This window comes from Macrobrachium rosenbergii, chromosome 3 (assembly GCF_040412425.1).
Source record: "Macrobrachium rosenbergii isolate ZJJX-2024 chromosome 3, ASM4041242v1, whole genome shotgun sequence".
NCBI classification, from domain to species: Eukaryota; Metazoa; Arthropoda; class Malacostraca; order Decapoda; family Palaemonidae; genus Macrobrachium; species Macrobrachium rosenbergii.
Genome location: NC_089743.1, coordinates 28,255,685 through 28,268,697, shown reverse-complemented (window position 1 = coordinate 28,268,697; position 13,013 = coordinate 28,255,685). Strand labels below are relative to the sequence as shown.

At 37.4% G+C, this 13,013-nt stretch overlaps 1 protein-coding gene across 9 annotated transcripts in view; it reads left to right on the top strand.

Annotated features, from left to right (window-relative positions):
- Positions 1-13,013, top strand: part of Lar (tyrosine-protein phosphatase Lar) — a 1,190,865-nt gene that overhangs the window by 341,755 nt on the left and 836,097 nt on the right. For 8 of the 9 annotated variants that reach the window (XM_067129424.1, XM_067129376.1, XM_067129416.1 and 5 more), the window contains exon 2: positions 10,577-10,720. In XM_067129424.1, coding sequence (XP_066985525.1) covers positions 10,618-10,720 — 103 coding nt within the window. In that variant the 5' untranslated portion in view covers positions 10,577-10,617. The remainder of the gene's footprint in view (positions 1-10,576; positions 10,721-13,013) is intronic. The other variant, XM_067129385.1, reaches the window with a different exon arrangement.

The window sequence follows — 13,013 nt, the reverse complement described above, 5'->3', positions numbered from 1 at the left end:
CAAACCTCGAAGGCATTGGTCTGGGTCTTGGCTGAGGCATGGTTGATAACTCGAGGTATTTTGACTTAATACGTGAATATATACATATATATATATATATATATATATATATATATATATATATATATATATATGTGTGTGTGTGTGTGTATATATGTATGTATGTATGTGTATATATATGTATGTATGTATGTATGTATATATATATATATATATATTTTATACGGATAGATAAAGGTATAGTTATACGCACATTAATCTACCTGTCCATTCCAATATGATAGCAAATTTTGAACTGGTTCGTTTGGTGATTATGAAACGTGAAATCCATTACCCGTAGATTAGATGTATTACAAAGGGAATATAAACCGTATGCATTCACATTCTGTTTTATATAAAAAAAGATAATAGTATACTTAATCGTACGAATCTCACTGTTAATTTTAATATTAGAAACAACTTTTCATTATAACGGGTAAAATTAAAATATAATTTAGTCTAGGATAATATGGACATCTTAATAAAAGAGAGAGAGAGAGAGAGAGAGAGAGAGAGAGAGAGAGAGAGAAAGAAAATATGCTAAATTATTTAAACGAGGGAATTCGACGAAGATTAAACAAATTTGTTATGGAGGGAGTGTGCGAGGGAAGTTAATCCACTTTTAGCGGAGGAATGGGGCGGGAGAAGGAGTTTTTAAGTGGGCAAAAATACGAGGATGAATCTGACATCAAAGGATGCGAGTTGTATCATTTGTTGTTGAACGAGAGAAATGACAATTTAAATCGGACCTGTAAAGGAAAATTGTGTATTGTAGCGATAAGACGGTGATATTGCGGAGGTAATGGAGGCGTTGAGTGACAAATTAAGGAACATGGGGTGCAGTGTCTCCGGTTTATTTGACTTTTTGTTTACTTTACTGTCATTTTTCTCAGTGCATATTTCGTTGTATGTATCTGACGTGTGAGTTTAATTGTTTATTTTTCTGCACCACTTGGTTACTCTTTCCTGTCTTTGACATCTATTCATTCAAAGGGTGGTTGATCTGATGCAAAGAAACGCTTTTAGATTTTTCCAGTATGGCTTCTGCTCTTTTCATGAAGTAGTTCGTTTTCACACGCCTTAGTGAATAAGTTTTTAAGTAGAGCTGTTTGGTCAAGGGTAAGCGACGGGGAATAGGTCAGGGATTGGAGGTAAGAGGGAATGTTGGGACCGTCGGTATGGGAGGTGGATGGTGTTAGCTGGGGGAGGGCGGGGCTGGGAGGTCTCATCTGTATTTTGTATTATTTGTATCTGGTATTAACCTTGCTGTTGGCCCTGGTTTAACTTTGCTGTTTTGCTTTGAGTTAACGTTCGGGTTGTTTTAGGTTTAACTTTGATGTTTTGTGGATGTAATTCACCTGCTCTTTTTTGTGCAGGCTGCGGTATGTTTCTTCTATTGTGAAGTTGAACAATTAATTACAAATGTATCTCCTTTCCTGTGAAGCATGTTCCATTCACAGATCAGTGACAGTTTTCTTAGTTTTATGCCCTCCCATCCCCCTCTTTCTCTCTCTCTCTCTCTCATAAATGTTATCCCTACCTCTCCCCCCCCTTCATACTTAGGCCCTTCATCTTATTCCTATTGGATTCCCCTATAGCCACCTCCTCACCCCTCAGGGCCTCCCATTCGCAGATGGACTGGGCATTTGGGTGAGGGGTTGGGTGAAATCTGCTTCGAATACTGTGTGCAAAGTGGCAGAAAAGGTTTTGAAGAGGATTTTAGTGACAGGAGAGGAGCCAGTGGGTGAGGGGAGCGTTGGGAGTAAGGGTATTGGGAGGATGACTGTAGGGAGAGCTGTGATTGGGTTTTTGAATGGGAGGTTTGATTGGTGGGGAGACTGGGGATTGCCAGGCTTTCTAGCTGGAAGTCTTTCCAGGTTAAATAAAATCTGCCATAGAAGCATAGTCGGCGCTGGAAAAGATTGTTTATATTTATTTACTAGCAAAGTGACAGGAGTGTTGTTTTCATAACCTTGATTTTGTTAACTGAACGAGTTTTGTGGAAAATTTTATCAAGACTGGATGACTTGAATAAAAAAATGGAATTTCAAGGTATTAAAATAAATAATGTCATCACCAAGGTGATATTTTTACCTTAAGAATTTTAGCATTCTCAGATATTTCTTTTTTTTTTTATACATATATGTATATATATATATGTATGTATATATGTGCATATATATATATTTATATATATATATATATATATGTGTGTGTGTGTGTGTGTGTGTGTATGTATGTATTTTAAATACACATATATATATATATATATAACATACATATATTATGCTTGTGTGTGCATGTTTTTGTGCCAACATGCATATGTGGCCATATTTTAATGTTTTGACTAGGAATCTTACATTTGATTATTTGTATGGACTTGTTACTTCATTAAGAACTTCATCTTTTCTGCGACATATTTGGTGATGTTACCATCAGTGTCTTTGGAGTATTTTTCAAATGATTTTGTGGGATAGATTTTGCAGTGTAATAACACCTCTTGCGAAATAGTTTTGTGTAGAGGGTAGATGCCACTGTCTTGAAGTTGATCTGAAGAGTTCTTTTTCCTGACTTTAAGTGTTTTTGGGGTTAGAAAAATGCAGGTACTCTGGCCTTCGCGACCATTTCTACTTATTTGGACTCTGCGGGTTTCGCGTTTGGTGCCGTATTCTTTTTTTTTTTTTTTTTTTTTTTTTTTTTTAGAAATATCGTACTTGCTGGAACATGGTTTTGAGCTCTTCTTTCCTTTTTAATATTTAGTGGAATTACTCCCTGAGGATGGGAGTTTTTCTTTCTCTCAGAAAAATGAGAGGAGAACAAAGAAAAAAGTTAAAAGTCTGGTACAAATGACGCTCTCCTCATTCCTACCCTCCGCCCTTTGCACACGGCCAGCGCGAGTCGTTATAATGGCTGGCATTTGCAAACAAAAAGCTTTTGAAGACGATTCGCCGTAGAGTTCTTTTGTGGCGAACAGTTTTATACAGATATCCTGAATTTATAATCGTGTTTGTGATAAACGTTTGATAGGCCCCAAAAATCCCAACAGTTTTGTGGGGAATAGCCACCCTTTTTTTGATATCTTATCTTATGCCGTTATGCTTTTAAGCTATAAAAGAAGATTGTCATCGATTTATTTGAATTTGGATAATTTCATTGTCGTAGAACACCGGGTAGGCAAAGTAGAAACTCTCTCTCTCTCTCTCTCTCTCTCTCTCTCTCTCTCTCTCTCTCTCTCTCTCTCTTTTTTGGTGGCACACGTAAGGAACACCATCAGTAGTATTCTTTGAAAGCATCATGTGGTTGCTTGCGCTGTAGCAGCCCTTTGGGATTATTCCTCTTCGGAGGCTTGGGGAATGAGGGAGAGCAGGGTAAGGCTTCTTGTGCCTCTTTAGAATATTTTGTCGCATTCCCGTCGACAAAAATATTTCATGGACGTCAGAACTCTTAAAAATATGTCTTGAAATTCTTTCTTTTTCTCTTGTAGTATTCCAAGAAACTCCGTGCGCCATCATGGACGCATTTGGCTAACGCAAGATTCCTTACGGTTGGTTTTGTTACATTTCCTTTTGATGATCGTTTTAGGTTATTGATAACATTTTTGTGTCGATAAGTTATTATTTGAATTGTAGAATATTCTTAAATATTGAAATTACTAACAAATGATATGCTTTTATGATAATGGTTTTTAATAGTTACTGGTCGTTTACGAAGTTGGTGTTGTTGAAATGATGCGGTTGTTTTTATTCGTCGTTGTTGAAATTATCATTCTTTTTATCCTCATGTCGTTTCAAGATTTTTCTCCCTCTCTTCTCTCCCCTGTCGATTTTGAGGTATCACTTCATTGCGGTGAAGTGGATTTCATATTTAAAAGGAGAATGTGATGATTTATGTATTATTAATATGGCGGTGGGGTGGCGTCTGAACTAAAGAAAGGATTAATTCTTGCTAGCGAATTTTCGGACCTTGAACAGTGGTTGGTTGTCGTGTGTGTGTGTGTATGTGTGCGTATTTATATCTTGTAATTGTGTTGTCGCAAACGATCACAATCTAAAGGCTTCTGCAACATCAGAACACTCGTCAAAAGTGAAATACCCCCCGTTTATACAAAGTGCACCACCGTCTGCACAGACCATCATTCTTCCACTTTCTCACAGACCATCATGCTTCCACTTTCTGCACAGACCATCATGCTTCCACTTTCTGCACAGACCATCATGCTTCCACTTTCTGCACAGACCATCATTCTTCCACTTTCTGCACAGACCATCATGCTTCCACTTTATGCACAGACCATCATGCTTCCACTTTATGCACAGACCATCATGCTTCCACTTTATGCACAGACCATCATGTTCCCTCTTCTATTCAGACTTTTTGCAGAGCTCCTGCTACCTTCACTGTATCGCTTTTTCTGTGATTCACCATTTTTCTTGTCAACTTCATCGTCCATCTAAACTTTACCTTCAGTAGCTTCTCAAACCAAAAGCTCTCTGTCTCTCTCTCCAAGCCCACCTCCTCGCTCTCTCCTCATTCTACTGTACATGGAATCAGCTCTCCCTCCAAGCCCATCTATTTCATTCATACTAGCATTCTCTGTGGCCTTTCTCCTCTTACAAGACCTTTCATACCCTTGCCCATGACCTCATTTCCTATACACGATTGCACCTACGTCTCCTCAGGTCTATCTTGCCTCGATGAAAATATTAAAGTCACTGAAATGTACAAATCTTATTTTGAGACCAACTGTTATCCGAATCAATCACTCGGCTGCTTACTTATTCTGACGACAGATTCCTTCATTATGAAAAAGCTAGTGTGGTAATGATCCAGTGGTTTCTTAATTCAGTAAAGACAGAAAATTGTATGCGGTCTCCGTTGTGTGATTTTTTAACTTGAAAGTAAGAAATAAGGAAAAAGTTGTAGCAGTTTTTCGAGTACGGTATTCTGGGGATTTGCTGGCCGCCATATTATGTTTGCTTTTGTATATAAATTGCAATGCAACTGCTTCGAAAGACCAGTATTATGTCATCAGGCTTAAACTGTTGAAGGTAAAAAAAAAAAAAAAAAACTACACCGGGGAATTGTTGAACAGCGAATGGAGTTGCCTTGGAATAGTGTCACACAATGGCACTCCATTCATAGGAGCCGAAAGTCTTGACCTGCTTAAAAGCTGCTACATTCGCGAGGGACTAGTTAGTGCATTATTGAATGGGTGTACCAGTTGAATTCGTGTTTCCGCCAGCGTCTCGTTTCTGCCGAAAGGAAGTGATTTTGATTGGTGGTTGTGAGATGTTTGCCCTTTCCCCTTTGAGTCTTGTTCTTCGATCCTCATTGGGAACGTCTGGTTTTCTCGTGAAAGTTCACTTTTTGCACTAGTGGCATGTGCTTTCTTATGGGTAAATATACTCGTTGTGAGTATAGAGTACTTTGGCTATCAAACATACTCACAAACATAGACCCCACTGTCTTGTTTATCTCTGAAGCCAAGCCTTTCCCTGCCAAGGGAAACCGCGTAATATTAATATACTTGCGCGTGCACACAAACACACACACACACGCGCACACACACATATATATGTGTGTATGTGCGTGTAGGTACGTATGTATGTATGTATATGTACACACACATTATGTATATATACATATATGTATATATTGTATATATATACATAATTTTGTCATTCGCATATCAAGCTGTTTGGTTCCTTGTGTTATTTTAAAAAATTGGATACCCAGATAATAATTTGAAAGCACGAACATATTTGCTGTTGAGATCCAGTAAATGCTATCCCGGGAGTGTTGGCGAATACCTTTTTTTGTGTTTTATTGATAAACATATACGATATATTGGAAAATCCGCTCCTTCAGGCTAATAAGTGCCCCCAGTTAATTCAATAGCGCAAGGCCAAGTTACGGCGCGTGTGATTGTTTGAATCTTGTATCCTTGCATACATTTATATAATGTTATACATAAATACAAACATACAGTTGTTTGTGCATTTGTAGAAATATGTGATGTTACAGGTGGGGAGTTAGTTTGATTTTCATAACATAATTTTTTTGTGTGTGTGATTTAAAAATATTTGACGCTCACTCCGTAAAGGAAGGCCGTCTTTGAAACTTGTGTGCAATTCATAGATTTAGTGATGGTAGACTAAAAAATTAATAAATAAGAGTGAATTGAAAATAAAGGAGAAAATTATTCTCTGTATTTAGAAGGAAAATGAACAGCAGTGCTTTTTTGCATAGTATTCCTTTGTTACAGCAAAAGGAACAGTGGGTGTTATTATCGATTAGATTTTCTTTTAGGGTAGGACGCCTCAGCTTTACTTGACAAATGCAAGAATCATGACCTCGTGTTTAGCCCTGTACTTAGGTAGCATTTGGCTTTGCCTTTGTAGTAGAAATGTTGGAATTTTGTCGCTAAGTTTTGAATGGTAAGGGACATCGACATTTCTCTCTCTCTCTCTCTCTCTCTCTCTCTCTCTCTCTCTCCTCCTCCTCCACCTCCTCCTCCTCCTCCTCCTCCTCCCCCGCGCACCGAAATCCAGATGTGTAGTCAAGTGTATAATTGGATGAGACTTTCTTGTATAGCGGCGAAATAAATCGCAGCGAAAGTTTTACGAGAGTTTTTGAATATTCGTCATTTTGGTCGCATGAACATGTTGAAAGGGGCGCCGGTGGGGGAATGGGTCAGGGGAGGATGAGCCTGGGAAGACCGGAAGGGGCGGGAGGATGGTACACGGAAGAGATAGGCTTTTGGGAGGTTAGCAGCCGGTGCATCGGGGCACCTTGTGATGAGTCTCGGCTAATAATGTGATCATTGTGATGGTTTTATCTATTATTTTTACGTCCCTCTAACAAGTAATTTTTTAGAAATTTTGATTATCGCTTAACTGATTTTGATTTCTAAAAAAAAAAAATTACAAGTTACAGATTCCTAGTGGTTCAGGAATATTTAGTTCCTTTCTACTGATATGATGATGTAAGATCATATATTCTTTTTTGTTTGTGTGCGCAAGATGCTCCTCGCTGTGACATTTGTGCTTTCAAAATTCTCTGAATATTTGGTCTGGGTGGAGAAATCCTTACTATTATCTAGACAATTTTAATAATAACTATTTGGTTTTATTATGGTTTTTTAGCTTTTGTAGCAATTCACGATGGTCCTTCCATTGTTAGTTTTGCATCGATATCTTTCTCACTACTTGAATTCCACATCCTATTGGATACACTCCCAACCTAAATGTGTATCCAGGCTGCTGTAAAGTATGTTGGCAATTTTTGTTTCGGTTAATGCTTGATCAACATTTCAAGAGGTATTTTGGCAGGCCAAGGTAGCCCTTCGGGAATTGTAAAGTAATTTGAAATTTCCCTCAAATCTATGATGAAATTAATGAAGGAAATTCTTGTGTCTTGCATGCTAGATTCTATTCCACTATGTCATCATTGTCCATTGCTCCCCAGTGTTGTCATTCTTCCTTGTTTCATCTTCTTTGCTTTTTCCATTCTTCCTCCCTCTCGTCAACCTGTTTCCTTCCATTATAGTAATTCTTTTCTGAGCCTTTTTTTTCTTACATCATCATCTGTTTTTTTTCCTTTTTATCCCATTTTCCCCGTTTTCCTTCTTTTCATCGCTTAATTTTTTCTCACTATCTTCATAGTCTTTTCTTCCATTCTAGCATTGTCTTCAACTTTCAGCATCCTCTTCTTCCTGTTTATCTTCCAGTATTCTCACTTCCTACTTTCTTACATCCTGCTTTCCTCTTATCCACTTTTTCTCGACCATCGACTTCCCTCCTTTTCATCATCCTCATTTTCTCCCTTCCATCGTTGCCTTTCCTCCTGTCTTACATATTTTCCCTGCTTCAATCACGCCTTTTCCTCTGTTTTCATCAGCTCTCTTGTTTTCTTTGACACGTCGTCCTCGTATCCTCCTTCGATACATCTTCCTTTACTTCCTTCCCTCAATATTTTTGTTACATGTATACTTCATCCTTTTTTTTTCATCAGAGTTGAGCGCCTTTAATGTTGTTTTCGTCCAATTCCTATCTACAATTTTAGTTTTCTGTAAAAAAAAAACTATTGTGCCGGCTTTGTCTGTCCGTCCGCACTTCATTCTGTCAGCACTTTTCTGTCCGAACTTTATTCTGTCCGCACTTTTTCTGTCCGACCTCAGATCTTAAAAACTACTGAGGCTAGAGGGCTGGAAATTTGTATGATGATCATCCACCCTCCAATCATCAAACATACCAAATTGCAGCCCTCTAGACTCAGTAGTTTTTATTTTATTTAAGGTTAAAGTTAGTCACAATCGTGCATCTGGCAACGATATAGGATAGGCCACCACCGGAACGTGGTTAGTTTCATGGGCCGCGGCTCATGCAGCATTACACTGAGACCTCCGAAAGATAGATATATTTTCGGTGGTCTTGATTATACGCTGTAACGGCTGTACAGAAAACTCGATTTCGCATTTTTTACTTGTTTATTTGTCATTCCCTTTACACACTTCTTTCCTCCTCCTCCTCCTCCTCCTCCTCCTCCTCCTCCTCCTCCTCCTCCTCCTCCTCCTCCTCCTCCTCTCTCCTCTCTCTCTCTCTCTCTCTCGCGTATTGTTTTTATTTTTATTTATTTATTTTATTTTTTTTTGCTTGTTTCCCCCTTCATTCCCTTCCCCAATCTGCTGACTTTCTGCGTTTGTGAGGGGAAGAACCATTAATGGATTCATATGTCGCATTGTCACAAACACTTGTCACATTTATGCCTGGTTATGGTCGAACACGAGTCATGGCTTTACATTCCAGATTTCGTGAGATTTATCTTTATTTTTGTTTTTAATTTTTTTCCCGTGTTGGAGGAAGTTGTTAGTTTTATGACAGATGGTGATATCATCATTTCCCTGATGACATGGAATTTTAGTGATTGCGGCGTCTCATGGAGAACCTGTAGTAGTGTACTGACAATTATTTGCTTCTTACTTATTGGCTGCTGAAAAGGCTACTCTGCTCATTTGTGCAATGCCATTTAAATATTTAATAAGCGTTCTCGTTTATGTTAATGTTTGATGCAAATTTAAATTAAAAACTGCCGACGTCACTCGTGCAGGTGAATCCAGTACACTCTACTCAGTGAGAGTAAAGACTAGTGGATATCGGATATCTTTCGAATTTGACTCTACATTATAATTTATGCTTGATGATACTTGTGTGTCCATTTACGGGTTCCTTATTTTGATTAAGAATGGTTTTAATCGATTCGAACTCATATATATATATATATATATATATATATATATATATATATATATATATATATATATATATATAAATATAAGTATGTATTGTGTGTGTAAGTGTGAGTTTTGTTGGTGTATGAGGGTTCTAGTAGTGCATTAGTATGTAAAAACTTCTACTCTTTAATTTTTGCCGCTGGCTTAATCAATGTGTATATAGTCATGCAGGTGTGTTTTAGTGTATGTGTATATATATATTATATATATATACATATAATTTAAACTCTGTGTCGACTTCGTTAACAAGAATTTAACACAGATGTAATGTTTCTGTTAATGATCCACTCGTGCATAATGAATCAGATGATATAACGACGTTGGAATGTTGTTCTCGAAAGTTAAGGTCATGGGAGCTGTAATGAGAGAGAGAGAGAGAGAGAGAGAGAGAGAGAGAGAGAGAGAGAGAGAGAGAGTCTTCCTTTGCTGAGACAAGTCTGTCTTTACGTTTGAAAATCATTTTGATCGAAAGCCGATGTCTTTTAACCACATTCTATATTGCTCATTTTGATTTGTTAACGTTGTTGTCGAGTACTGTTATTTTTCTTGATTATGTTTGGTATATACATTTATAAGCCTCCCAGACTCTCTCGTAACTTTCTTGAGTTTTTATATTGCAAAAACCAAAAAAAAATTTTATGTGAAAACGTATTATCAGGCAATATTTCGTTTAGAAATATTTGTTTTGTTTCTGTAAATTTTGTCTCTATTTCCAGATAAATATCTTTGTGCAAAATGGAAAAATGAAAATTTCTTCCTTCGAAAATAGAATAAGCTATGAGTCGTCGTTGAAAATAGTTGTGAAATTGGAAAAATCATAGCAGTGGTGATGGCATTTGAAAATCTGTGCTGAGATATTTGATAAGTTGTCAAGATCCATATCACGTGCTGTGAATGAAGTGAAGCAGTGGAAATAAGACGTTAGATAGAAAAATATATCATTATAGTTTTGTCGGTAATGAATGAACGGTTTTCAACATCTGCGAAATGTCCATCTCATTAAGGCCAAGGCTTCGGTGGAGATGACCTGAGGTGACCCCCAGGTGACCTGAGGTAACTCACCCTCCTCTCCTAATCGCCAGTCCCACTGGGGGTGCCCCAGAAGGAGAGACAGGGGGTGTTGTTGTAATTTTGTTGACAGAGGTATCAGCGTCACTGTAGGCTTGCATGTAGCCAGAAGCTAAGGTTTGTCTGATCATTCTTATTGTTATTAATTTGGTGTCGTTGTGTTTGTTTCTCTTGCAGCAGAAGGTCCTTCTGTGGGGCCTGCAGCAGGTAGCAGCAGAATGAGGCGTGGGTGTTTCCCTTCCCATAATTCGCCAGCGCACCTGCTGTTCTCGCCTCTGCTCCTGCTCCTGCTGGCCGCCGCTTGCTCGGTGGTCACCGCAAGTAAGTCATTTCAATTTTCTGTTTTTGTTGCTGGATCTATGATGGTACCTACTCATCTGTTATTTATGTCACATTGATTATTGATAGCAAAATAAATGTTCATATTTCTGTGGTTGTGTGTCATAGCATATACATTGTATAAAACATGGAAGTGGAGTTATGAATGGACCTGTCTTGAAGGCACTGTATTGTAGGAGTGCCTTTGGGACAGTCATGGGTGTGCAAGATTTATATTTCTTTTCAGACTCTCAGACACACCATAAAACTAGTTCCCTTACTTTGGACGCTTGCATAAACTGTCCTAACTTGTGGATACAACGGTAAAGTCAATCATTTTGGGCGAAGAATTTTTTCAGGGTACACTTTTTTTTTTTTGTATCGCATCTTTAATATTGGCCCCTTTTCGTATATTGGTTTTTTCACATCTATGTTTTTAGGTTAGAGATTTAAAGGAGATTTTGTAAAGTTAGTATTATAGTTTTTTTATGTTACATTTTTTATTTTATCCACAGTCAAACGCATCTCATTAGTTTCTGTTCCCGGTCTTTCGTTATTAATTTAGCAAATTATTACTCGGAGTCATAGAAGATTGTAACGGTGATTTACGGCTATAAAGATATTTCGTCGTGTTTTTATTCCCCCGTCCCGGGTTTTAGGTGAAGGAGAGAGAGAGAGAGAGAGAGAGAGAGAGAGAGAGAGAGAGAGAGAGAGAGAGAGAGAGAGAGAGAATGATAATGCATCGAAGGGATCCCAGCTCTAGCATACACTGTGGAATGGGTTCATTAGGAGCATGCATACATTTAGGTCAAAAGGGAAGCAAGCGGGCGGTCAACCCCAATACCTGCAGCACTCGCATGCTAACTATAAGGGGTTGGGGTGTCGGGGTTGGGGGAGTGATTGTGGAAAGTGAACCAAAAATACGAGGTAGAAAGGAGGAGGCGTGCTTTTCATTCACAACAAATTGAAAATATCTTAGCAAGGGAAATGAACTGTTGGAGGTTGAAGGGATGTATGATGTTGAGAGAGAGAGAGAGAGAGAGAGAGAGAGAGAGAGAGAGAGAGAGTGAGAAATAATGGTGGGATCGTAGAGAGGGGTAGAGAAAAAAGGAAAGTTGCTGGGAGAAAATTAAAAAAGGGAAAGAAGTGAATAACTGAGTGCAGGAAGAGAAGATTGAATGTCGGAGGTGGAAGAATTTCTTTTTGGAGAGAGGGAGACAGAAAGATTCCTTGATTAATGAAAGACATAAGCTCTCAAATGTGTTGCAAGGAGACATTAATTCACAAATGTGTTGCAAGGTCAGAATAAGTGAGAATAGGTTACATGAAAAAATTTAAGCATTAGACATGCTCTCCTTGGACGTTTGGGAACCCTTTTTTGCTCATAATTTGTTGTTCATCCAGGAGCCCTGAATTTAAACATTTGAATGTAAACAATATACTTATACTTTAGTGTGTATGTTAAAATGTATTTTGTGCATGATATGTATATGTATAGATGTATGTGTGTGTGTGTGTATATATATATATATATATATATATATATATATATATATATTTATATTTGTGTGTGTGTGTGTTTGTTTATGTGTATGTGTACAGTTATATATATATATATATATATATATATATATATATATATATATATATATATATATATATATATGTGTGTGTGTGTGTGTGTGTGTATATACAGTTATAGTATATATATATATATATATATATATATATATATATATATATATATATATATATATATATATATATATATATATATATATATATTTGTGTGCGTGTGTGTTTGTTTATGTGTATGCGTCCAGTTAGAGTGATATTGAATTCGTACGTCAATTTTCACGTTAAGCATTCTTAGGTAGATGGAAAATAAAATCTGAACTAAAAAGATTTCTTCAAATGTCTATTTGCAGTTTTACCAGAGGAGAATGTATGACAAGCTAGGTAAACGTAAATTTAAAGTGAAGGTTTTTTTTCAAGAGTGACATGTTTATAGTTTGTGTATCTGTGTGGTTTTTTTATGAGTTTGTGTATAAATGAAATCCCGTATCTGAATATGCCATGACAAGAAAGGGGGGGACTGCCTGGAATGCTTTCCGAGGATCCTTCACGATAGAGTTCGTCTTTTAGAGTGAGGCCGTAGATAGGAGGTGCATTACTTAGGGTTATCCTATTGAAATAACTACTAATAAGTGGTTTTAGTAAAATAGTACGAATTGAAATGAACAAGGTCAACAATAGCATGTTTTCATGTAAAAACAGATTGAAAATATTTTGGCTA